The sequence below is a fragment of the Lynx canadensis genome, chromosome B1 (assembly GCF_007474595.2).
Source record: "Lynx canadensis isolate LIC74 chromosome B1, mLynCan4.pri.v2, whole genome shotgun sequence".
Classification (NCBI taxonomy): domain Eukaryota; kingdom Metazoa; phylum Chordata; class Mammalia; order Carnivora; family Felidae; genus Lynx; species Lynx canadensis.
In genome coordinates this window covers 35,100,250-35,126,752 of record NC_044306.2, presented here as the reverse complement: position 1 = coordinate 35,126,752, position 26,503 = coordinate 35,100,250, and the positions used below count along the sequence as shown (strand labels likewise).

Genomic DNA, 26,503 nt, shown 5'->3' with positions numbered 1-26,503 from the left:
TTCAAATGCCAGACTCCCAGTACTAGATAAGGAAACTCCTCAAGAAACGGGACTTCAGGTGTATGTCTTCTGGGATCCCTGGCTTCTTTTTCCTCACTTGAGAACTAAAACTGAACTCTCTGCTCACTTACTTACAATAAAAAGCGACTTAAGGGCTCTTTCCACTCATCCTTCCTCTTGGTGACACAGGTTGGTTTTCAGAGTGACCCATATTTCTGTATGAAGAGCCACCTTCTTCTCCTGAGGCTGCATGTGAAGAGCCAGATCTATTGGGAGTCTCTTGGCTAATCAGGGTGGTGGGCATGGACAGATCTCTGTTGACATGAGTGTCATGGGATAATTCACAGAACAAAAGGTGGCAGGCTGGAGGATCAGGTGGGGGTGGGGCATACTCCCGACCAGGATCAGATAGCTAGGAAAAACAGAGTAGTTATGTAACTGTGTTTACTATGGCTCAGGTGACTCTGAGAAGGCAGAGGCAGCCCCCTGACAGAAGGCAGTGCCAGAGACTGGGAAGAGTCACAGGGAGGGAGGTCCCTGTTAGATAAGGGAGTCACCAGAGGAGACAGTGTATTGGGATGAAAAGAATTTTGTTGTTGTTGACAACAGCCTGTCACCTGGGACAGCCTTCTCTATCCTTAGCCTCTCCCTAAAGCATGCCAGCTGTCTGTGGGGTTGAGCCAGCAGCAAGTAGAACTGAGGGTGGAGGGAAGAGTCCAGAAATCAGATACCTGTTTCTTGGCTAAATCTTTGGACTTTGCTACTTCCCGCTCCCCCCCCCCCCAACCCTTAATCTTCCACTTTTTCTAGGAGGGAATTCTTGTCCCTAAATGTGGGCAGGAAAGGAGGAATCAGTCAAGGTTCCTTATGCTCTATGCTCCCACCAATCTCTCATCCTCCTTGCCATGAGGCTGGATGGCCACCAGGGAACCTGCAGGGATCCTATTCTAGCTCCTCCTTGGTCTAGGCACATGGCCTAAGGCTCAGAAGGAGAGAAATTTCCACTGGATCAAGGGCAGAGCAGGTTCTGATCTGAGAGAGGTGATAAGCCCAGTAGAGCCTGGGCCTAAGTAGACAGGTAGAAGTCAGAGCAACTGGGGAGAAAGGCTCAGGTCTCCAGTGGGACCTACCCGGCCTCCTCCTACAAAGCTGTTTACTGGACTCCCTATTCCCATAGAGATGAAACTGGTGGCCAGTCCCCAGCTCCTTGCCCCTGGCGGCTACCTCCCTTTGTGAGAAACAGGAAGTGAGGACCTTTGTCAGCTCAGCTGCACCGTCTACATTAAATATTTATCTTGGAGTCCAGGTCAGAGCCCTAGAGAATAAGAGACGCTCGCTGCTGGTGAGAGAGGGTATGGCCAGGATTCCTGGAATTGGAAGATCTTCAGCTTCACCATCTTTGGAGAACAAGGAAGAACATGAACGAGATGTGGCCCTTCTTAGTCGCAAGGATTCTGACAGGTGGGGAAAGACTGGTGATAAGGGAAATGGGCACATATTTTATCCCTGAGGGAGACAAGAGGATGCTGCCCAGGGTGGGTAAGCAAGTATCCAGGCTCTAGGGGCAGGAAAATGCCCTGCTGCTTGTCCTCAAGAAGTCCCAGAAGGCCTATGCTCCTTTCTGCAGCTGTCTTCTGTGGGCGGGGCTATCCATCCCCTCCCTCCCCTCAGCTTTCCTGGAGAACCATGGATTGTTGGAAGGGGCCTTAAAGGTGAACCCGTTCAGCTCCCTGCTCGGTGCAGCAATTGCTTTTATAAAGATGCCCCATAATCGGTAGGCTTGGAACCCCTGTAATCATTCTAAAAGTTCTTTGGAAACCTTGGGCCTGCTTCCAGGTATGCACCCAAGGGTCTCACTTCTGCTAGTGCAGCCGGTCTGTTTCCCCACAGCAGTCCCGCAAACACTGGAAACTAGCAGCATAGCATGCCTGTCTCTCAAGCTTCTCCACAACCTAAACATCCCTCCTTCCTCTTTCACATGCAATATTGTTTCAAGCTGGTTCATCACACTGGGATAGCGCTTTTAACTGAATTGAGAAAAGATAAAGCTAATAGCATCAATAATGGTGGGATTAAAAATTTTTTTTCATCTTTCTCCATTCTCTCTCCCTTCTCAAATTGGAGTGGAACGATGTGCTTGGAAAACACTCTAAAGTGCATGGTGGCCCCAGGGCACCAATCTTAAACCCATAGGTACACATAAATGTTTTCTTATTTTTATAATTTATCACTGATTACTCCCAAAATGGATCTGAAATTGCCCAATATCTACTTGCTGTTTGGTTGTTTTGGGGCTTGGGGTCCTAGAGACAAGCTAAGGGCTAAGAAGTACTCCAGTCTTTACATTAGCAGTAAAATCTACACCCTCTGTGGGGACACAGAGGCTTGTGGGAGAGGGGAAAGAAGGGATGGCCAGAGGGGTTGGGAGCCAATGGGCGCGGGCTCTTGGGACTGGTGTCAGAGCCTCGGGAACAGCGGAAAAGCAGCAAAATCAAAACAAATACGGTGTATGGGAACACCAAGACCCTGGTAACCCCATCCCCGCCAAAGGGACCCCGCCCTCATCCTCTTCAGGGGCGCGGCGCGCCCAGGGGGCCGCTCCCTAAGGCCGATTTCCTCCCGCCACCGCCCTCGGCGGTGCTTGCACGTGTGTGAGCATCCGCCCATTTGCTGGTGCACGCGTGCCTGTGTGCGTGTGTTTGTTTGCACACGCCCGGACACGCGCTTACGAAAGCACAAAGTCTGTCTCCCCAAGTAGGGAGGGAGGCGGCGGGACCTTAACTCGGTCCGCTGAGCTACTCCACTTGTTGGGGTGCCCTTATCTCGGCCCCAGCCTGTCTGCATCTCGGTCCTGTCTCCGGGGCTGCTGGCTCGGTATCAGTTGCTGGCTTGACCCGGGACCTTTAATCATTCCTGCCCCCTGTCCTGGCTCCGCCGTGCAGGGCTGCCTTCCCACACGCTGGAAATGTCGCTGGAAACTCTGAGTGGCGCTCGCCACCCCCCCCCCCCCCCCCCCCCCCCCCCCCCCCCCGGCCCGATGCCAGCCCTGCGGTGGGGGCCGAGGAAGGCAGCTGGGAAACCAGAGCGGGCTCCCCAGGGACCCTCGGCGGCCCCTCCCGGCGCCGCCCGCGGCCGGCCCGGCCCCCTCGGCAGGGGGCCACAGCGTCCCCGCGGCGCGCCCCGACGGAGGGCACTCGCACGCCCCGGCCGGCCGGCCGGAGCCCCCGCCCCGCAGGCTGGAGAGGCCCAGATTGGAGGGAGACAGACTGCGCCGCCCGCCCGCGCGCTTGTCGCGGTCCTCCCTCCCTGCGCGTGCCCTCGGCCCGGTCGATCCCCCTCTTCCTCCTCCCGCGCCCTGCCTCGCGGAGCCGGTCCTGACCCGGTCACGAGGGCGGGTGGCACAGCCCGGACTTCTCCCTGCCCTCCCTCCTCGAGAGCCCGCCGCGGGCCGCACCAGGCAGGAGCCGGCAGAGATGCTCCTGCCCTCCCGGGCGTCCTCGGTCCGCGCCACCTGCTTGCTGGGAAGGTAGGTGCTGCTAAGGGGAGGGGGCGCCGAGGAGGCGGGGGCCCCGCAGGCGGGGAGGGACCCGTGCCCACCCGAGGCAAGGCAGCGTGCCCCTCCCCCTAGAGTCTCGTCCCCAACTCTGGGGTGGAAAGAGGTGAAGAAGTCCCTCCTCAATCTAGAAAAGGCGAAATTCGAGAAAACTTGCCCTTGTCCACGTGGACTTGTATCTGGGAAATACCTGGAAAAACGCCTAGGGCCAAGCCCCCAAGGTCAGGTCCGTACTTGGAGTTGCAAAGGAGTCTGTCAACTACAAACAGGGAGCTACTTCACCTCTTGCAGCCCTTGGAGTGAAGGACTGCCAGAATTCTGGGAGGACCCCAGAGGTTTCCTGGCACCCTCTCTGTCCTCTGCCAGGTGCAGGACCAGTGCCTCCATGCCCCCATCTCCGTATGAGTTTCTTAGTTTCTGCTGGCACAGCCACTGAGAGAAAAAACTCAGCCCACTCTTCCCCACCCACAGCTGCCTATCTCTAGAGGATACCTGCCACAGGCAACAGTGTTGGGGAGTGGCTTGCTACACCACCAAGGATCAGCAAACCCCTGAAAACTGGGTGCAGGGAGGGGGCGACCTCCTGTCCTCCCCATCCTACCAGAGGGCAGTTCTCTTTGAGCACAGCAGGCTGGGACGGCAGGAGGGGGAAGGAGGCCTGGGTCAGCTGATGGCTGGGACTGCAGATGCTGACCTCGCATCTTGTTTCAAGCAGTCAGCTGGGAAGGGAGGGGCTGCTGCTAGGACCCAGCCTGCCCCAGGCCTCTGGATTCCTGCTCTCCCCTGCCTCAATTTCCCCCTCAAGGGGAGGGAGAACAGCGGGAGCTGGGGTGTGTCTGCATGTTTTGCTTTTGGTAGGAGTCCTAATTGGATCCAGCTGGGGAGCTGCCCCTCCTCCAGCCTCAGCCCTCACTCCCCCCCACAGCCAGGGATGGGCAAAGAAGAGCACTGTCCCCAGTAGGTCTTTCAAACGGTAGAAGAAATCCCCACTCAGAACAGAGACAGGGACCTGCCACCAGCCTTGTCAGTACCCTCCAGCCCCTGTGGCCTGAGCAGGAACAGGGCACAGGATGTAATCACAGCCCCCTATTGTATCTTCATTCCCCTCTAGTCTCTGTAGACCTTGTGCTACCCCTATGAACCCCTGCTGCACAGCCCCCCCCCACAGCTACCCTTCAGCTTACATCCTTCTGTACCCACCCCCACCATGCTCACATGTGTCCCACCCCCACAGTACCTCCCACACTTCACAATCACAGCTCTGCACTTACATTCCACCACACACAAACACAGCACCTCACAAGGCCCCCTGGCCCTTCTCACGAGCTCCCAAGCTCCACAGGCACACACAGGCCTAACTCGAACACACAGGCCAGAATGGGTCCAGCCCCGGCAGTGGAGGTTGGCCTAGCTCTGGTCCAGTCCAACAGCACACGTGAGGAGGGACAGCCCTGTTGGGCAGCCTGACCACCTTCATCTCCTGGGTGCCTGGAGTCCCCTTCTCCTGACCAAGCCTTTGCATGAGGCAGAAGAACTAGGCTGGCGAGTCAGGTGTGCCCAGCTCTCTGTATCCTCAGCCTCTCCCTAAAGCATGCCAGCTGTCTGTGGGGTTGAGCCAGCAGCAAGCAGAAACTGAGGGTGGAGGGAAGAGTCGAGAATCAGATACCTGTTTCTTGGCTAAATCTTTGGACTTTGCTACTTCCCCCCACCCTTACTTAATCTTCCACTTTTCCTAGGAGGGATTCGTGTCCTAAATGTGGACAGAAAAGGAGGAATCAGTCAAGGTTCCTTGACTTGTTCAAAAAAACAGCATAGGGGCACCTGGGTGGCTCAATCGGATAAGACTCCAACTTCAGCTCAGGTCATGATCTCTCGGTTTCGTGAGTTCGTGTCCCGCGTTGGGCTCTGTGCTGACAGCTGGAGACTGCTTCAGATTCCGTGTCTCCCTCTCTCCTCTGCCCCTCCCCTGCTTCATGCTCTGTCTCTCAAAATGAATAAATGTTAAAACAAAACAAAACAGCCTAGAGGATAGGGGCACCTGGCTGGTTTAGTCGGTAGAAGCATGCGACTCTTGATCTTGGGGTTGTAATTTTAAGCCCCATGTTGGATGTAGAGATTACTTTAAAAAATAAAATAAGGGGCGCCTGGGTGGCGCAGTCGGTTAAGCGTCCGACTTCAGCCAGGTCACGATCTCGCGGTCCGGGAGTTCGAGCCCCGGGTCCAGGCTGTGGGCTGATGGCTCAGAGCCTGGAGCCTGTTTCCGATTCTGTGTCTCCCTCTCTCTCTGCCCCTCCCCCGTTCATGCTCTGTCTCTCTCTGTCCCAAAAATAAATAAACGTTGAAAAAAAAAAATAAAATAAAAAAATAAAATAAAATCCTAAAAAAAAAAAAAAAGCAGCCTGGAGATGTAAAAGAAAATGGTGTATGGGGGTGGGGCACTCAACACCACCTCTCCATCATAAGCACCCCCCACTTTGTTCTTATCCACGGCTTTGCTTTCCATCCCACCCCTCACCAGCACCCTGAGCCCTCTGAGGCTACAATTCCAGCGAAGAAGGCCAAAGAAGGGAGCGGATAGTCCTTTGAGCCTAGAAGGAGTGGTTCCTGCTGCCTGGAAAGGCCCCCACACTCTCCCCCTCCCATAACCTTGGCCCCGTTGGGCAGTGGGCCGGTGGCCTTGCTGTTGTTCAGGGCCTCTCCCGCAGCCCAAGTAACCTGTTGTGCCTGCTGGCAAGCCGATGCTCACAGAGGGACTGGAGGAGACAGAGGGAACTGAAACAAAGTCCTGAGTGCCCAGGCCCTCCTCTGCCAGCTGCCCCAGTTCCCTCATCCTTCCCTCTGGGGGAGCGGGCTGCACTGTGCAGTGAGAGCCCCAGAGGGGCTGGCCAGCAGGCCCGTGTGCCCAAGGCTTTGTCCAGCAGGCCTGCTCCTGGCCAACCTCCCCTCCTCCCTGCCTGACTTCCCCCTCCCCCACTCCCACCCGGAGCTCCTGGCCCGGGCCTAACAAGCAGCCCATTGTGCCTCTGAGAGCAGGCACGGGCAGCCTGCAGGCGATCGCCCGCAGAGGCCTGTTTCCTGGGTCCTTGACTCCCACCCAGCTGGCCTGACCCCCTCCCACAGCTGTCCCCTCCAACCCCCCACCCCAAGGTTGAGCCCAGAGGGCATGGGCAGCCCGAGCCCAGTAGGGCTTTCCCTTCTTCCTTCCTTCCCCACAGAGGGCACACAGAGGAGCAGCTGGCACACCAGGAGCCCTCCAACCTTGATCCAAGCATGCAGGCTCCACCCTGCAGCCTCCCCGCTGGGCTCAGCCTGGACGACTTCATCCCTGGCAATCTCCGGGCTCACATAGGGTCATCCTCCCAGGGGGCACGGGTGAGTGACAGTGAAGAGAGGGTTACTGTGGGCCCAGAGTTGATGGGGACCTCAAAGGACAGGTGGGGGAGCAGGAGGATTAAAGGGAAGGAAGGGGCAGAAGATAGCTCTAGAGAGCTTTGCGGGCTACCTACAAAGGGGGTTAGGCTAACCCTCCAGCGCTCACCATGGGGTAAACCTTGTCCATGGTTCCCGCCCTTCTGCGGAAACTTCGGGCCTGAGCTGCTGCTCCTGGCCCCTCCCCACAGGTGCCTGTGATCCGGAATGGTGGCTCCAACACCCTTAATTTCCAGTTTCATGACCCTGCGCCCAGGACCGTGTGCAATGGGTACTTACCCTCCAGGAGAGATGCTTCCCGGCACCCAGGTGGGTCTGCTCCAAGATCCCCATGTTGGGGGGTGGGGGGGGATCAGAGCTTCGTGGGCCTTTGACCTGGTACCACCCTGTTGATGGGCAGGAGGGCCAGGAAGGCAATGGCAGGACTCTCAAGGTCCTGGGCCTCCAAGCTCAGCTAGCTGCCCTTCTCTGTGTGAGCACTGGTGTCCTGTGAGTGTAAAATGTGCTGTGGGGAGAGCAGACTGATGCATCTCTTCTCCTCCTCCTGTACCCCAGTGCCAGGGGAAGGAAGTATGCAGGGGACACAGTCTTGGGAGGCTGGGGGACCTCTAGCAGACAATGGAATAGCTTGGATTTGGGATGGAAGTGTGGAGGAACGTGAGCATATGTTGTCTGCCGGAAGTGTGGGGGCCAAACCCCACAGCAGGGCCTAGGGGCTGCTCCAGTCTGTACTCACCAGCCAAACGGAAGTTTGGAGAGGCAGCTCTGAGAGCCCGTGAGCTCCTAGGCTCCTACCAGTCACCAGAGTCTGGGCCATGGGGTCCAGAAGATCCTGGGACCTTCTGGGTGCAGGTCTACCCTGAAGGCCCCTCTCCTGAGGAGGGAACCTCCTTCATTGAGCATCCTCTTGAGGCAGGCTCTGTGTCAAGTAGTTTATTCATTTGACAAATAATTGTTGAACACTTAGAGCTTGTAGGACACTGAAAAGACACATTCACAAGCCTTATTTCATTTAATCCCTTGAAGTCCTGGAAAGGTAAGCTACAATTATCAGCATCTTCCTAGTAAGGACCTGAGTCTCAGGGATGTTCAGTTGCAGAGGCTGAACCGAGATTCAAACCCTGGTCCTTCCAGGCCTGAAGACCTTCTGCTGCTACACTGGTGACTTGGGGGCTGAAGGTTCTGGGGAAGTTGAGGATGGTAGCCACTGTGAGACGTAGCCACGTCTGGTGAATGAGTTTCTGTCCCTTATCAAGAGCCTTGAGGGGCGCCTGGGTGGCTCAGTCCAGTTAGGCGTCCGATTTTGGCTCAGGTCATGATCTCGCAGTTCATGAGTTTGAGCCCCGCGTCGGGCTTTGTGCTGACAGCTTGGAGCCTGGAGCCTGCTTCAGATTCTGTGTCTCCCTCTCTCTCTGCCCCTGCCTCACTCGCATTCTGTGTCTCTCTCTTGAAATAAAAACAAACATTAAAAGAAAAAAGAGCCTGTTGAGTGTGTGTCAGGCACTGTGCTCGGCACGGTCACACACACTGGATCTCCCTGGATTTTTGCCATGATTACCCTTGTTTTACAGAAGTGGAAACTGAGTCACTGAGAGGTTGCTTGCTGTGCCCCAGGTCACACAGCCAGTAGGTGGCAAGATGGCATCTGAATTCTTTGTCCCCTCCACCCCTTTTCTGCCGCACCCTGCTGCCTTCCCAGCTGGGACCGTCCCCAGCATTCTCTGCCAGTAATGATTCGCAGCCCTCATTCTGAAGACTTTAGGGCAGCCCGAGGAAAGGATAGGGTGGACTTGGGCACAGATTTCTCGGGAAAAATCCACTTTCATTCACTCGAACTTAAAAAATAAACAAAGGTCTGTGGTCTTGCTGGGGATGGGGAAGTTTGTAGAGTCCAAGCCATCAGTCCAAACAAACAAGGAGATGTTTAAATTTTTTGCACCCACAGGATCAGTGTTCTGAAGAGCAAAGGGACAAACAAGTCCAGGTGGGGCCGCTGCCCTTTGCTAATGCTCTACTGCACACTCCCCACAGACCCTGCCTGGTATCAGACCTGGCCAGGTCCTGGGAGCCAGCCCCCTGGGAGCCAGAAGACCCCTGCCTCCCAGCACCCCCACAACTGGTCAGCCACATGGACCAAGGACAACAAACGTCGGGACAAGCGCTGGATCAAGTATGAAGGAATCGGGCCCGTGGATGAGAGCGGCATGCCTATTGCCCCCCGATCTGTGAGTCCAGGGCTGGAGGCCACTGACAGATGGGGCCTAGGGACCCGCGCTGATCTCCACTTCTGTGAATTAAAGTGGGAGCCACAAAGAATGCACCCAAACCATTTCAGACTAAAGCAGGGCTCAACCATGATGGGTTTTGGGGGGTCATAAGCCACATAAAATTACAGGTGCTCTTGTGTGTCTGAGTTGCACAAGTGGTCTGTGGGGGGAAAGGGGATCTAGAATGCCCCCAGGTTCTCAGAGGAGCAGAGTTCCTGCTATAAGGGCTGAGCGAGGCAGGGATCCCCTCTGTTCATAGCCACGGGGCCTAGCACAGCCAAGGAGTGAATGACTGGGCTGAATGAGCTAGTGAGAGTCCTCTGAGTGAGAAGGCCTCACACGGTGGCAGGCATGGAAGGATCCAGGGCCCAGGCTCTGAGGAGCCTGCCCTTCTTCCACTGCATGCCTGTCTTGAGCCAGCCACCTGCCTTCAGTTCTCCACCTGGAACTGAAGTTGGTAACATGCTTCCCACAGCTGTTTTCAGCCTCCAGTGAGGCAGGGGCCATGAAATAACAGCCTGTGTTATTGCATTTATTTTTCATTGTGTGCAAATATATGTTTGTTGTAGAAATACCAGAAATATAGAAAAGCAAAGAGGGAAACAGAAAACACCCCAAATCTCATAGCCTCGGGACCATCACTGAGGGAGATCCTTCCCTATACCTTGTTCATATGTAATGTGCTACATGAAGTTACTGTTATTAGACATATCACAACAGCCCCCCCCACTGGGGCTTCAAGGGTGGCCAGAGAAATGACCAGTGTGGAAAAACTCCTGTGGCTTCATATCAAGAGGGTGGTCTGACTTTGTCTTTTCTGACCCCAGAGTGTTGACAGCCCCAGGGACTGGTACCGAAGAATGTTCCAGCAGATTCACCGGAAAATGCCAGGTGAGACACGCTTCTAGGGCCCTCTCTCTGCCTGATTGGGGCTCCACCCCTGAGGCAGGGGGAGGGACGGGCAGAAAAAGGGAACGTACCTGCTCAGGGAGGTCTCCACCACCCCAGGCTCTGTGGTGAGCGGTCCCTAAAACAGGCCAAAGGGTTTGGAGCCTTCAAAGTCTTCTCTGTCCTTGGGCGGGGAGGGGAGACGATGACCAGACACTGTCCCTGGTATCCTCTGAGAGTTCTAGGAAGCCATGCAGTCACTCATTTGTCACATCAGCCCCTGTCACCTATTGAGCACTTACTGTGTGCTGAGCAGCACTATTCTGGGTGCTGAAGATAAACAGGGAATAAAAAAGAATGTCGTTGCTGCAGTGAAGCTGAAGACAGAGGGAGACACAGAATGAACAGATAAATATTTAATATGACAGATTGTGGTAAGGGCAAGGGAGAAAAGAAAAGGTCAGTGCCCAGTGTGGGCTGGTCAGGGAAGGCCCTGATAGGTGGTGGCATCTGAGCAGAGCTGAGGGAGGGAAGGAGTCGGCCCTGCAGAGCCAGGAGAGGAGCCTGGCAGCAGGGGGAGTGGCAGAGACCCAGAGGCAGAAGCAGGCCTTTCTGGAGCTAGCAAGGGAAGGGCTGGGCTGGGGTGAGAGGGGCACTGGTGGGAGACAGAGGCAGAGTGATGGGATCTGGTCACGGTGGGCCTTTAGGGCCATTATCAGACTTTGGTTCTACTCCGTAAGAGCTGAGGAGCCGCTGGGAGGTTCTGAGCAGAAGAGTGACCTGCTCTGGAGGCTGGCCCTGGCTGCCGGGTGGGGAGGAGACTCTGGAGGCCCCGCTGCCAGGTGGGGAGGAGACGAGGATGCAGATGCGGTGAACCACTTAGGGGGCCTGGCTTTAATCCAGGTTAGAGACGGACAGTGTCTCAGACCAGGGCAGTAGCAGTGGGACTTGTGGGATTGTGGAGACAGAGTCATGGGGATTTGCTGATGGATTGGATGTGGCATGAAGGAGAGATGTCACGGATGACTTGAAACCTGAGCAAGTCAAAGAGCGCCCCTCTTATAAGTACAGGGAAGTGAGACAGGTACAGTCTAAGGGGTGTTCAGTTTTAGATGAGGTCCATCTGCTTGGGGGTGTCAAGCAGGCAGTTAATATGCAAGTCGGCAGTTCAGGGGTGAGGCCTAAGCTACAGATGGAAATACCTGGGATTCACTCAAAGATATTTTGATTTAAAGCCCCCAACTAATTCCAATGTGAATTCCTGCAATAGACAGTATTTTTTTTTTTTAAGCCAGAAGACTAGACGGATCACCTGGGAGATAGACAGAGGCCCAAGGACTGAGTCCCCAGGCACTTGGATGTTCAGAGATTTGAGAGATGAGCAGAAATCAGCCAAGCAGACAAAGAAGGTACAGCAGGTAAGCCAGTGAAAAAGAACTTCCAGGAGATGGATCCACTGTGACAGATTGACCATATATTAAAAAAATATTTTTAAAGTTTGTTTGTTTTTGAGAGAGAGAGAGAGCAGAGCAGGGGGGGGGCAGAGGCGGAGAGGGAGAGAAAGAATCCCAAGCAGGCTCCACGCTGTCAGAGTGGAGCCTGGATGCGGCTGAACTCACCCAACTGTGAGATCGTGACCTGAGCTGAAAGAAAACAAGAGTTGGAGGCTTAACTGACGGAGCCACCCAGCACACTGACCTTTTTGATTTGGTAACATGGAGGTCACTGGGGTCTTTCATAAGAGCAGTTGGGGGCAATCTGTTGGAGCTGAAATCTGCTACCAAAAAAGGGGCATTGGAGACAGTGAGTTAGTGATGGGGCAACAGCTGTTTCTTGCAAAGGAAATGCCAAACAAGTCTAGGAGCTGGACTGACGTATGGATCTGGGGAGAGGCATTTTGGTTTGCATTTAAGACAAGTGCTGTTGTGGCACGTCTGCATGCCAAGGGGATCAAGTGGGTTGGCTGGTCAGCAGCTTTTCCTAGGAGGCCCCGGAAAGTCATGAGCGCCATGAGGAGTGGGTCTGGGCAAAGGGGGAAGGACAGGCATTCAGAAGGGGGTGCAGAAAGGGAAAGAGGGGAGAAGGGGAGGTGGAATTTCCCCACCTGACATGGTGAGGGCAGGTTTACAAAGGTCAGGGAAAGGGTGTGTTGTGGAACGTGGGGAGGGAGGAACAGGAGGTTTGGGCAAGTCCGCATGCCTGGGTTGGCTCACTCAGGCCCGAGGTCTGCCAGAGGCATTTCAAGCCCTCCAGAGAACTGCCTCCTAATTCCTTCCCTCCCTCGGGACATTCTTCAGGCCCTGACTTCAGCCCCTTGTCCCCTGCTCTAGCAGGAGGATGGCTGGGAGCAGCTGAGGGAGCCTCACAGGGCTCCGGTGTCCTCACTTGCGGCCCCATCCCTGATCTGGTCCTTTCTGCTCCTGCAGACCTGCAAGCTGGACTGGACCTTTGAGGAATCACCCAAAGGTGAGGGGATGCGGGTGGCCCGCCCCAACTCAGTGCCTGCATTTGCCCATCCCGTAAGCCGTGCCTGGCTTTGAGGTTCCCCCGTTGGCTTCCTTCAACTTGAGAAGTTCCTATAGCCCTTTTTCAGTGAGCTTCAAATCCCCTGGTAGGTGGCGATGAAAAACCTCAGCTTCGCTGTCCAGTCGACATCTTAGCCCTGGCTCTGATTTCTCTGGGCTTCTCTCTCATCATCTGTAAAATGGGGACACTACCTACCCCAGAGTTGTGGAGATTTAGTAAAGAGTGTGAAGCCCTTGGTGCAAACCCCAACCCTGTTCCCACAAGCCACCCACGAGCATGTGTGAGCGTGGGTGCCAGAGCCTTCAATGGTCACCCAGGTATCCTCAAGCTCAGCTCTCATTTCCCCTGGCCTGTCTTCTCCCACCCTCAGTGGCTTCCTCCTGTGCGGCCTCTGCAGACTCAAGGCATCCAGCGCCCCAGCAAAGACCACTGCCAGGCCAGGCCAGGCCTCTTCTCTGAGTGGGTGAGCCATCCTAGGAAAGGGGCCCAAGGTGCGTGCAGAGGGGTGCTAGCTTCCTTGTGAGGACTGGCCACCCCTGGTGGCCATGGCCGGTCAGCTCTCCATCCCCCCCCCTCTGCCCTACCCCACAGCTCTGCTCCTCCTTAGGGTCCCCACCACTCCAGATACCCTCCTCGCAGCCAGGCCAAAGGGGAATGGCGGCAGGGGTGGACTCCCGCACCCATTCCCTAGGTCAGGAATGCCTGTGATTCTTTTGTGGTTGGTAGCAGGAACTCATCACACCAAAGATCCACAGGTCATATGGGGTGGAGATGGAGGTGGCCCACAGGCTGGGCCGGGGACCTGTGGCCATTCACTCCACAGCCTTAGAGAAACAAAGGGTGCAGAGGATCCAAGTTTCCTCCCAAGTCGGGGGGAGATGAGGATGAGAGAGGCACCCTTCCACATAAGTGAAGGATGTAGTTCCTTTGTTCTGCACAAACCACACAAGCCCAGCCCAGGCTGCCAGGGTCCTGGAGGGGCTCAGCCAGACCTTGAGAATCAGGAGCTCTGCTCACAGTGAAATCAATGGTTTCTTATTCCTTTATAGGAAGGGATTACCCTCATTAGCGTGGCCATAACTGGGCCTGTGGCTCTTGGTGTCATCAGTAAGATAGAGGCTAAGAGCTCAAGATTTGAACCCAGAGTTTGGATTCAAGCTGCTGTGCTGCCACTAGCCATGTGACCTTGGGCACCTTAACCAATCTCAGCCATCTGTTGAGTGGGGACCACAAGGTGGTTGTGAGTATAAAGGCACATAGCAAGTCTCCACAAATATCACTAATATACAGGATTAAATATGACTAGAGCTCCCTTAAATTAGGAATGGTGTATTCTATTCTCATTACCACTGTTATTACTAATATCATTATTTCTAAAAATAGAGAATAGAGTCATACAGCCAATAAATCCTCACCTTCCGGTCAGACATTCCATCATTGATAAGCTTGGTACAGAGTGAATCCACTTGGTGAAACATTTCAACACTCACAGATGGCTGGAACATTTAAGCCAGCCAAGAAAGGAAGCCCATGGAGGGGAACTAGGGCACAATGTGACCAGTGTGGAAGCTTTGGTGGCTGGAGTGTTTCACAGATGACATCACTGAAATCCAGAACACCCTTAAGGGACTGAGGCTGAGGCAACAGCAAATAGGCTTACCCAGGCTTCTGAGGGTCAGGGCCACAGGCTCTTTCCCCTGCCCTGGGTTCTCCTTGGACCTAGGATGTGGTCCCACACTCAGGCATGTGTGTTAAGACCGCTCAGTCTGTGGACCAGACCATGAAAGTGCCAGCTTCATCAAAGCTGCACAGACATACAATAGGACCCAGCCATGGGGCCAGACCTGAACACGAAATGTAGAGTATTTCACATCACCAGGCCAGTAGGAAAGGTCTAGCCAGATCTTCACCACACCCTCATGAAGGTGGGAATCCTACTCATATTATAGGTATCGAATTCTGAGGCTTACTGAGAGCCCTGTTACTTGCCAAAAGGTCACAGCTAAGTGGTAGAGCTGGCATTTGAACTCAGAGCTCGTAACTTCTTCCACTATGGAACACTGCTTTCGCAGGCTGGAGCCAGTAGTGAGGGGTGATGTGGTATGTTGCAGGGCTGTGTTTTCACGTATGCCTCATTCTCCCTAAAAGGAAACTGAAGAGATGTCCTCCCCTGTCTTTAGAAGAAGTTGGGGACCCCCTCTGAAGAGTCTTCTAGAAGCACCTTTCCACTGTAATCCTGGAGCATCCTCCCTACACCAGACCCCACATCGGTAGCCTTCCCAGCATCCTCCCCACACTACCCCAATCGTGCCCTGTGGCCAGTCCCCTCTGCCGAAAGAGTATAGATAATGCCCTTTCAGTTTGGGGCCTGTCCTGTGCAGCCCTGAAGCCCGAAGTCCTTAGGATGGGCACTGGCAGGAACAGGGGTGAGGCAGTGGCCTACAAGCCAACTTTTTGAGCCTGGACAGTCTCCTGGCACCCCTCTACTCAAGCTGATGCCCACCAACTTCCATGCAGGTGCTCAGACGCCAAGAGAAAGTGGAAAATGTCTGGACGGAAGATTCTTGGAACCAATTTCTGCAAGAACTAGAGAGTGGGCAGAAGGTGAGTGTCCTCCTGGCCCTCTGAGAGTGGTCATACTCCTTAGCTAGTGCATTTACGAAAGGGGATTCACCCCCTCTGACTTACCTTTCCCACCCTTAGCCCAAGAAACCGCTAGTGGATGACCCTGTTGAGAAGCCCTCCCAGCCCATTGAGGTGAGTGCTGCAGGATAGGTTGGTGAAGGAGAGAGACAGCTATGTTGGGGGACAAATGAGGGAGACGCCTGGGTGGTATTGGCCCCAGTGACCGTGGGCAAAGGCCAGAGACCCAAAGCTCTGACCCTCTCCAGTCCCATAGAGTTGACCTCTGTACGCCCAGCACCTGGGACAGTACCTGGCATACAGTATACACTCAAATATGTGTTGAATCAATGTCTATTGACCAAAGCAGGACCAGAGAAGGGAGTGGTCAGTGTGGACTTGTCAGGAAGTGTTCTTGGAGGTGGAGCTGGGCTCTCAAGATTTGGGAGAGCTTGTTGAGCCAGAGAGAGAGCACTCAGTGTGGGGAGACACAGAGGCAAAGGCTGGAGGGGCAGCAGGAGGGAGAGCAGGTGGAGTACAGGCTGTGGAAAGCACAGAAGACTTGATCAGAGAGGAAATAGGGAGCCTTATAGGCTCTGGAGCAGGGAAGTAACAAGACAACAGACACTATCAGGAAGTACTAAGGTACTATCATGGGAGTAGGGATGGGCGAGCCCGGTCAGATGGGAGGGACCAGTGAGAAGCTGTGGAAAGGCCATCCTGATACCCTGAGACAGCTCTGGGCAGGCCCACAGGCAGGGAGCCTGCCCTTTACCCAAGCACTGCGTGCTTTGTCCAGCTGCCCATTGGGTTTCTCACATCTGACCTTCGATCAGCGCTCCCGCACTGTGTCCTCCACCACCCGCGCTCCCTCCCCTTCCTCCCTCTCCCCACCCCCGTTACTGCCCAAGTCTCTCCCCATAACCCGCCCCCAGGTCCTGCTGGAGAGAGAGCTGGCCAAGCTGAGCGCGGAGCTGGACAAGGACCTGCGGTCAATTGAGACCCGGCAGCCATCCCCCAAGGTACCGGCCTCCCAGTCCCCTCCTGGGACCCTGAGCCCGCAGCAGCTGAGCGTGGGTGGGAGGGGCAGGCAGACCAGAGGTGTTGCCTCCAGCGCGACCTTGGACGGACTTCATCCCTGTCTGCTCTCTCCTTTATAAAATGCAGGGCGTTGACTTTTCCAAATGACCCCTAAGAACCCTTCCAGGCGGACTCCACGTCAGCCTGACGTCCTAATGCCGGGGGCCCCCCGCCCCGGCCTCGCCCCGCCCCGCACCGCCCCCCCCCCCCCCCGACCTCGGCCCGCAGGGACCCCAACCCTTACCCGGCCCCAGTTTCCTGGGCCGGCCTCCCCTCTTCCGCCACCCCACGGTTCCTCCCCCGGCTCGTCGGCTCCTCCCGGGTTCCCGGCCCTCCCGCCTGCGCGGGCGACTCTAGGACCCCGCGTCCCTCCTGCCCCTTCCCACCCCTCCCGCCCTTCCGAGCCGCAAACTTTTCCGGAGGCGGCGGCCTCGGCTGCCGCGGGGCCCCGGCGTCCCGGGCCCTGACCGCGCCCGGTCTCCCCGCACAGAGTTCCCAAGTGCCCCGACGGTGCCGGGAGCCGCGGCCTCCAGCGCAGTGAGTGGCCCGGCGGGGCGCCGGGGACGTGGCGCGGGGAGGGGCAGCCGCGCTGGGAAGGGGGACGAGCCCCGCGGAGGGCGCGGGAGGAGGGCCTGGGAGGTTGGCCAGTGGCCGCGGAGGGAAACCTGTCCCCGTCCGAGGACTGGGTGGCCACGGCCAGCGGCGGAGCGAGGCCGAGGGAGCCTCGCGCTTCCCACGCGCCCTCCCGCGGCCCCAGGCCGCACCCTTTCCCGGCCGCGGCCGCTGGGGAAGTAGGACATCCTGTTCAGAGCCCGGGACGTGGGAGACGCCTTGGGAGGAGGCGGCGGGAGATGCGGGGAGACTTTTGGGCGGGCAGGGGTGAGCGGCGTAGGGTGTGAGGCCCCGGACAGGTGGCTCACTCGCTGTGTCCCGCGCAGCCCGGCCTCCGCCTGGAGCTCCAGTTACCCGAATGCACTTTACCAGGGTTCCTCCCGGCCCCTGAGCCCCCACAGAATGGCGGATGGAACAAGCCCCTTCCTAGGTCGCAGGGACTTTGTCTACCCTACCTCGGCCCGAGGTAAGGACCAGCTCTTTTTCTCACCCAGACGCCCGCCGCCACACACCAGTTATGCTAGTGCCTGGGCTGGGGGTGGGGGGCGGGGTGGGGGTGGTGGGGAGGCAGGACGTTCATAGAGCCCCCTGCTTCCACTGGTCCCTGTCATTGGGTGGGGGGGGGGGGGCGGAACACCATCCCAACTCCGCCCCCCCAGACGTGGCGTTCCCAAGCTGAGGTAGCGCTTCTCCACAGACCCTAGTGCCTCTGAACGAGGGGGCAGCCCAGCCAGGAAGGAAGAGAAGAAGGTAAGGAGGGGTGAAAGCACCAGGGTCAGGGTGCGAGGGGGTCTGGGGTGGGTCCCGGTGATGGCTGTTTCAGACCCGCCGCCTGCTTGACTGAAGTGACTCCCTCTGTCCTCTCCTCCTGCCCAGAGGAAGGCCGCCAGACTCAAGTTTGACTTCCAGGCACAGTCCCCCAAGTAAGTGCCCTTCTCTCTCCTCCCCACCCCCAGGACTGTCTCTGCACCCTATGGGAGGAGGGGCGGACAGGGCTGCCGGGGCCTCCCCAGAGGTGGGTGAGACTCTGGGTGCACTAGACAGGGTCTGAAGGGAAGGAGGATTGGGAGGGCCTCACTTTGCTGGATGTCCTTACTCTGGCCTGCAGGGAGCTGACTCTGAAGAAGGGTGACATTGTCTACATCCACAAGGAGGTGGACAAGAACTGGCTGGAAGGGGAGCACCATGGTAGACTGGGCATCTTCCCTGCCAATTATGTGGAAGTAAGCAGGAGAGCAAGCAGGAGTGCGGCCTGGAGGGCGGATGGGTTGCAGAGACTTAGGGTGCAGACGCACTGACCTTCTCCACAGCCCTTCTCTGGAGCTGACTGCTTCCCACACATCTCACAGGCTTCCTGATAGGTAAAACTGTGAACTCCAGGGGCAGGGGCCTGGTCAGCCTCATTCATGCCCTTGGCCCCCACAGGGCTGCACCCAGTACTTTGCCTGTACTCAGGACATGTTTCTTAAATGAGGACTAAAGGTAGAGCGCAGCCCATGGAGGAGAACCAAGCGACCCCATCCCTGTGCCCAGACTTTCACCATTCAGCAGCTGTCTCAAGCTGTCTTTGGGAAGGATCCCAAGGGCAACTGGCAAGGGCATGTAGTGTGTGACAGCTTTCTAATCACATCACATATACATGCATCACTTTGTTCATCTGTAGTACCTTCCTTGTTCTCTCATTAACCTGAGAAGAGATCAGTCATCCCCACTTTACAGATGCCCTTGTAAGGTTCAGAGACAAGTGGTTAAGTACAAGATCCAGAGGTGCCTGACTGGCTCAGTGGGTAGAGCATGCGACTCTTGATCTTGGGGTTGTGAGTTTGAGCTTCACATTGGGAGTAGAATTTACTTAAATAAAGAAAACTTTATTTCCTTGAGTATTTAATGATATAAATTTCTGTGTAAGCACTGATTTAACTATGCTCCACAGGTTTTGATGTTTTGCTTTTTTTTTTTTTTTCAACGTTTATTTATTTTTGGGACAGAGAGAGACAGAGCATGAATGGGGGAGGGGCAGAGAGAGAGGGAGACACAGAATCGGAAACAGGCTCCAGGCTCTGAGCCGTCAGCCCAGAGCCCGACGCGGGGCTCGAACTCACGGACCTCGAGATCGTGACCTGGCTGAAGTCGGACGCTTAACCAACTGCGCCACCCAGGCGCCCCTGTTTTGCTTTTTTTTAATTCAACTCAAAGTATTTTCTCATTTCCTTTGTGACTTCCTCTTTGACCCATGGATTGGGTTATTGTTTAATTTGGGCTCTTGATTTGATAAGAATCAGTAGGCCTCCCTTACCTTCAGAACAGTCTCTGTGATTCTGAAACTCCACCAAATATATGCAGTATCCCGTGTTATCATTTACATATTAGTATGAAATAGTTTACTAGCTTCTTGATTTTTTTTATGAATAGGGTGAAGCAAAGGGAATGTGGGGATTCTAGGCACCTGGTGGGGTAGAAGGAACAGGGAAGAAGGATACTTGGTATCGGCAGCGGTGTTAGATCCTCACTTTTAGATCAGGTTGCAAGATGTTCCCTGCTTTTTAGAACTCTTCATTTACTTCTGTACTCTAATTTAAACTGTCTCTTAGGACTGACTTCCATCTTTGTTCTTCCACTGCCTACTCCACATACCACAGGGGAAATTCTTCCTCCAGTAGCCTTCTGGGACTAACCACCCCTTGGCTGTGCTCACCCTGGCCACCCCAAAGCTTGTGTCTGCTGTCTGTATCCTTGCTGGCTTCTGGGGCACATCTCACCGATACCATCTTCTCTTTGTTACCTCACCCTCCCGGGAGCCTCAGGTCTGCCCAGTTGATGCCCAGGCTTAACCTTTCTTCCTCTAGGTGCTGCCTGCAGAGAGATCCCTAAGCCCATCAAGCCTCCAACCTACCAGGTGCTGGAGTATGGAGAAGCAGTGGCCCAGTACACTTTCAAGGGGGATCTGGAGGTGGAGCTGTCCTTCCGCAAGGTGCGGCCAGGCAGGAAGTGGGGGGGGGGCGGTCAGGGGCCGGTGAGGACATGGGTAAATATGTGTAGCTAAAACATTTTTTTAAGGAGTCAAGTGTACCCATCTTCTCCCAGTATTTAAAAATTTTCCTAATCTCTTTGCATATGTTTCCCCTAATTTAGCCCATTTTTTAAAAGTTTGAAACTTCTAGAGTAGTTGTACTTTTTTCAGTTGCAGGTTGGTAGGCTGTGAGGATCATAATCAGCATTTTTATAAGAACAGAATGGAAATCTTATAATGCCTTGCATGTAGAAAGGGTATTTTATCAAACTTTTAGGCACTTACATATGTACTCATGTGCGTGTGTGCGTACTGGGTTGTTTTAGAATGTTAATTTTTACTATAGATCATAAGGAAGTTTGAAAAAGTCCTAGAAAGCGGGAGCTGGTCTCGCTTTGGTTGATTTTGGGGGCAGAGACCGTGAATGCCCCTAGCGAAGGTCCTCCAGAAGAGCTAGCCCCAGGGAGAGAGAGGGAAGGAGCTGGCTGGGTAGTGAGAGGTGGGGGGCGGGAGAGGGCTGGAGACCATCCTCCCCAGGGCAGCCCTGCCTAATGTCAGTCAGCATGTGGGCTTGAGGACACACTGGCTGTCCTGGGAGTTTGTTTTTTGATGCACTGGTGATAGATCACCCAGGGAAGAGGCAGGGACAGGACCGTGTCATGGCAGTGGCGACTGATGGCTGTCCAGTGCTTCTTACCAGTCGGCCACTGATCTCTCTTGCTCCTCACAGCAACACGATTGCTATCCCCACTTAACATGTGAGGAAACTAGGCTCAGAGAGGCACAGTAACTTGTCCGAGGCCACACAACTTGAAATTGGCAGAGCCACCAGGTTCCCCCGTGACTGGAATTCCGGGGAGAGGGTGCTTTGGAGTCAGAGGGGTACATGTCACATAGGCTTCCCAAAGAGGCAGGACTTGATCCGTGTCCAGTGCGGCATGTTGTGGGAAGAGCCCAGGCAGCCGGGGCTTGGCTCCTGATTCCACCACCTTCTAGTGACGTGACTGCACAACCTGCTGACCTGCTCTGAACTTGCTCTGTGCAAGGCATTAGGTTTAAATGAGACAGCCCCCGTGGGCACCCGCAGGGGCATGGTGCCCGGGAGGGCCTTGCAGATGCTGATGCTTTTCTGCACCCCCAGGGGAGCGCATCTGCCTGATCCGCAAGGTGAATGAGAACTGGTACGAGGGGCGCATCTCCGGCACAGCGCGCCAGGGCATCTTCCCTGCCAGCTACGTGCAGGTGTGCCGTGATCCCCGGGTCCGGATCTGTGACGATGGCCCCCAGCTCCCTGCATCTCCCCGTCTGACCACCGCCCGTCTGGCTCGGCACTCCAGCTCCCCATTAGCACCACACAGCCCAGTCGATCCTGACTGGGGGAGCCAGACCTCCCCCCGCCGTACTGGCTTCTCCTTCCCCACCCAGGAGCCCAGAGCCCAGGGCCAGGTAAGGTGACCTGCCTCAGCTTAGAGAGCTGATCCCTGCTTCCCACACTATTTCCTCCATTCCTTTGACAGAATCCTTTGGAGTCCTTCCTAGTCTGCCCCAGGACAGATCAGTGGAATAGCTGGGCAGAACCTTGCACGGCAGAGCCACCCTGGCCTTGTGGACCACAGACCTCTCAAGTTGGTTCTGGCTCTTGCGCTGCAGCCCAGGAAGGCATGGGGCAGCCAGCTAGTTTTAGGTGTGACACCAAAGCCAGCCCCGACCTCCTGACCATATAGACTCCACTCTTGTGATTTGCCTGTATCAGTTTCTAGGACAGGGTCATGTGGGAGTCAGAGGTCTGCCATTCCCTTGCGTCTGACCTTAGGCAGATGACATACAGTCTCTGGATTTAGGTTTTCTCTGCTGTGGAATGGGGATAATAATTCCCACTGGAGAGGGTACTCGGGTGGGTTTGAACTAAAAGCTTATAGTAGCTGATGGGGAAAAGATATCATTGGTACTTACACTGACATAGTCCACAAACAAGTACGCTCACTCCTGTGCTCATCCATTCACTCAGCAAACCTATGTGAGCATGAGGCACGTCCCATGCCTGGCTTTGTGCTGACGTTTAGAATCGGCCACCTACCCTAGCTGGGCCTCAGCTTCCCAGCCCCTGTGAAGTGCAATGCTCAGACAGACCTCTCTGCCATGGGGGTTCAGAGGATGAGATGGGGGCAGGAGGTAAAGTGGGAGGGCCCACTGCACTTCCCCTCCCTCATGCCTGCATATGCCTGCCTTTCCTCCTGTGGACCCTCAGGGTTTCGGCACCTCTGGGTCAGCTCTGTCCCATCCTGGAGGCTCCAGCCGTCCCGTGGATCTGGGGACCTCCCCCAACAGCACTCAGATACACTGGACCCCGTGAGTACCATCTGGGGGTGCTTAGTCAGGGGTGGAGTGTTGCTTGCAGGCAGTGCTGAGCACAGTGACGCCCCCCCCCCCCATAGCTTGCCCTTTTCCCAAGATAGATTTGGTAAACTCCTGCCTTTGGCACCGATGGATGATTTGCTGGGGGGCCACTTGTCTGTGGTGGTCCTGACCTGTCTCTGCTAGCCCTTTGTCCTTAAAGCAAGTTTCCCACACTCTGCCCCTTGGCCTCAGTCTCCTCACTGTGTTTCCAGCCCTGAGGTCAGTGCATGTATGTGTGAAGTGTGGGAACTGGTAGAACAGACCTGAAGCACTGGGAGCTCGGAGGAGGAGGGGTTGGGGTAGTTAGGGCTTGGAGCAGGGTGCAGGCCTGGGAAAGGATGCACTGAAGCCAGACAGAGTTGCCATTCTAGAAGCTGGGCCAGGGGCCAATGGGATTATCTGGAAAACTCAGAGGACATGGCAACACTTGAGTTAGACTCTCTGGGCCTGATCTGAGGCAGGGGCCAGACTCTAGTTGTTGCCATGATGCTGTCTCCCACAGGTATCGGGCGATGTACCAGTACCGGCCCCAGAATGAGGATGAGCTGGAGTTGCGGGAGGGGGATCGGGTGGACGTCATGCAGCAGTGTGATGATGGCTGGTTTGTGGGTATGTGGGCCTGGCAGGTGGGCTGGGGGGGTGGCAGGTTGGAAGGGGTATTTCAGGGGTCCCAGGGAGGTGGGCTGAGGGGCAGACCAGAAGGGGATATTCTGTGAGTTCTGGGCAGGATAGCTGGGGAAATATATCAGGGTCCTGGGGGATTGGACCCAAGGGACAGGTAAGAGTGGATTATCTTGGGGGTCCCCTGGGAAGATTTAGTGGGCGGTCAGCCTGCCAGTGCCGATTCAGCAAAGATTTGCAGTCTGACCGACAAGCCCAGGGTCACTGATGAAGTCAGCATGGACTCAAGACAGCACGGTTCCTGACCCTCACAGCCCTGGTCCTTCCACCACACACCTGTCTCTGATGGGAGGACCAAGGTCTCACATCCAAATATACCCACCCCACCCCCAGTTTAGCAGCTGGCTCCCCTGCCCACAAGAGGGAGTAGAGAAAGATCCCGGCCCTTAGGGCTTGGTCCTAGGGCAGCTCAGGCAAAGGACTAAAGCAGGAAGCCTCAAGTTGGCCTTGGCCTGGTTCAAGGTGACCAACCCAGCAGCTTCACACAGCCTGTTTCCTCCAAGTGGCCAGGGCCATACAGGGCCTCAGCTTCAGAGGAAGGGGCCGTTTTTCAGAGAGTAGCGAGCAGCCAGAGCCCCTCCCACAGCAAGGCTGCCGAGCCTAAGGGTGGCAAGGCTGCTTGGCTGGCCCCAGGGGCAGTGTCTTGACCTGGCAACCCACCGTTTCCATCTGAATCCTAGCACCTCATTGCTGACCAAGTTTCTGACACACCAGCGATCACGGAGCACTAACGTGTTTAACAGCGGCTTGCCTCAGAGGGGTGGGCTTGGGGGGCACATCCTCATTTTCCTCTGTACACTTCTGCTTTTGCTGGATTTACTTAGTTTATTTATGTATTTTGAGACAGATAGCGCAGGGGAGGGCAGAGAGAGGGGAGAGAGAGAATCCCAAGCAGGCTCCACACTGACAGCACAGAGCCCGATGCGGGGCTTGAACTCACGAAACTGTGAGATCATGACGTGAGCTGAAATCAAGAGTTGGATGCCTAACCGACTGAGCCACCCAGGTGCCCTGCTTTTGAATTTTTTTTCTTTACTACTAATAAAGCTTTGCAAATGTAGACAAGAAGAAAAAGCACCACTTTTGTGGTATAAGCCACAAGTGCTTTTAGAGGAAAGACTTGAAAGTTCAGTATCTTAGTCACGCTAGCACAGTCCAAGAGCTCGGTAGCTACATGTGGCTAGTGGTTATCATTTTGGACGGGGAAGCTTCCTGGAGGAAGTTGGGGAGCTAGGCCTTGAAGGGCAGGGGAAGGATTAGGGGAGGCATCCCAGGTAGGGGAACAGTATCGGTCAAGGCCTGGGACAGGGTGAGCATAGGCTGCTCATAAGGAAGTCAGGATGCCAGCCTGCTAGGGGAAGGTTCAGGACTTTACTTTCATTTTATATTCCTGTGTTTCTAGCATTCCCCCTTCTCCACCCCAGAACATGGGTTTCTTTGGGGGTTGTAGCAGACCCAAGGCCTGGATTTACTCCCACCTACCCCTAAGTGCTTTTGGGGAACTCACTCTGCCTTCTCTTTAGGCCTTGCCTGCCTGTCCCATCTGTAAGGTGAAGGTAAAGGACGCCTAGGTGGCTCAGTGGGTTAAGTGTCTGACTCAATTCTGGCTCAGGTCATTGATGGTGGTGACATGGAGGCCTGCATCCAGCTCTGCACTGGGTGTGGAGGCTACTTGGGGTTCTGTCTCTCCCAAATAAATAAAATAAACATTTAAAAAAATAAATTGAAGGTGGGGCATCTGATGGCTCGGTTGGTTAAGCATCCAGCTTAGGCTCAGGTCATGATCTCGTGGTTTGTGGGTTCCAGCCCCTCATCGGGCTCTGTGCTGACAGCTCGGAGCCTGGAGCCTGCCTCTGATTCTGTGTCTCCCTCTTTCTCTGCCCTCCCCACTCACACTCTGTCTCTCTGTCACTCTCTCTCTCTCTCTCAAAAATAAATAAACATTAAAAGTTTGTTTTAGGGGAACTGGGTGGCTCAATCGTTAAGCATCTGACTTCGGCTCAGGTCATGATCTCGTGGTCTTTGAGTTTGAGCCCCGCATCAGGCTCTGTGTTGACAGCTCAGAGCCTGGAGCCTGGTTTCGATTCTTGTCTCACTCTCTCACTGTCCCTTACCCCGCTTGCACTCTCTCTCTCTCTCTCTCAAAAATAAACATTAAAAAGTTTTTAAAATTGTTTTTAAAAATAAATTAAAGGTGAGAACAGTGAGTTTCCTCCATATTTAAGGTCTGCTAAATCTCAGATTTAAGGTCTGAATTCATCCTCCTGCTTACTTTCCTGAGGAAGGCTGGGTAATTCAGTGCTGTGTGCAAAGTTATACACTGTAGAGTACTCAAACTCCGAGTCATTGAAGTGTAGTTTTGCCCAGCTGCCTGCTAGGGGGCAGAATGAGGAAAGCAAATCCTTCGTCCCTGGGACAGGACTCCACATGCAGTTCCGGGCACTGCCAGTAGGGAGAAGGTCCACACCCCCACATTCCTACTAAATAAAGAAGTTTAGGGAATTCCTTTTCTGTTTTTCTCTTTCAGGTGTCTCCCGGAGGACCCAGAAATTTGGGACATTCCCTGGAAATTATGTAGCTCCGGTTTGAGTGGTGGTCTCTGTGGCAACTCAAGAGCCAAGCCAGGATGGGGTGGGGAGGGGGAGCGGTAGCACTTACAGGAGGGAGAGAAGATCCACCCCCCTCCTTCCCAAGACCTGACCTGCTGGCATCTGCAGACAACCCAGCAGCCATTCTTTGGAGCCCCCTCGAAGCCCCCTGGACTGCTTCCCACCTACAACTCACAAACATTCCTCCAACAGCCTTTTTATTTCCTCCCCTACCACACTCCCCAAATATAGAGGTCTGCTTTGAAGTGGAGACTGTTTCCAGGCCTTATTGAGACCAGACCCTGGAGCCCCCCACCCCGCCCTGCTATGGCATTTCCTCTAACAGGGACCAGCTCCCAGCTTCACCCCCATGGGGTTCTTCTAACAAGGACCAGCTTCCTAACCTAACAGAGACCAAAGGCCGCCTCTGCCTGGAGGAGATTCCTCCTCTTTCAGTCCAGCTTACCTGCTGCCCCCTTTGCCTTCCTGCCTCCAGCTGGGCTTGGGAGTGAGGTGGGAGAGGGACACAGCACCTCCTTAGTGCCCAAGGCCTGGTAAGAGGTCTTGCCTGAAGGCGCCCTCTTCCCAAAGGCTGCCAAGCTCTGGGCTTGGGCTGTGTGGCCATCCTGCTGCTGTAGTGCCCAGGAAGGGCTGGGCCTCAGAGGACTGGCCTATTCCAGGTGTTTTCCCAGAAGACTGATATGTGCTGCCCTCCAGCCTTCCCAGCTCCTCCAACCCCCAAGTCCCCTCTGAAGAGAATGTCAAATAATCTGGATACCAGGGACCTTGCCAGTCCTTTTCCTTCTGGGCAGGAGAGGGCTCCTCCTGCCTTAACGTTGTGGGAATTCTC

General features: G+C 55.2%; 1 protein-coding gene across 1 annotated transcript; it reads left to right on the top strand.

Annotated features, from left to right (window-relative positions):
- Positions 1–1,348: 1,348 nt before the first annotated feature.
- On the top strand, positions 1,349–26,437 carry SORBS3 (sorbin and SH3 domain containing 3). The gene is given in 24 exon segments (XM_030312423.2): positions 1,349–1,461; positions 6,769–6,925; positions 7,174–7,291; positions 9,014–9,207; positions 10,077–10,140; positions 11,796–11,803; positions 12,573–12,603; positions 13,034–13,090; positions 13,093–13,126; positions 14,844–14,931; positions 15,178–15,267; positions 15,367–15,420; positions 16,221–16,307; positions 16,856–16,902; positions 17,304–17,443; positions 17,675–17,727; positions 17,854–17,900; positions 18,086–18,204; positions 18,641–18,650; positions 19,837–19,948; positions 21,128–21,433; positions 22,236–22,336; positions 22,887–22,993; positions 25,593–26,437. Coding segments are annotated over 24 exon segments (2,193 nt in total). The 5' UTR covers positions 1,349–1,354; the 3' UTR covers positions 25,655–26,437.
- The last annotated feature ends 66 nt before the right edge of the window (positions 26,438–26,503 follow it).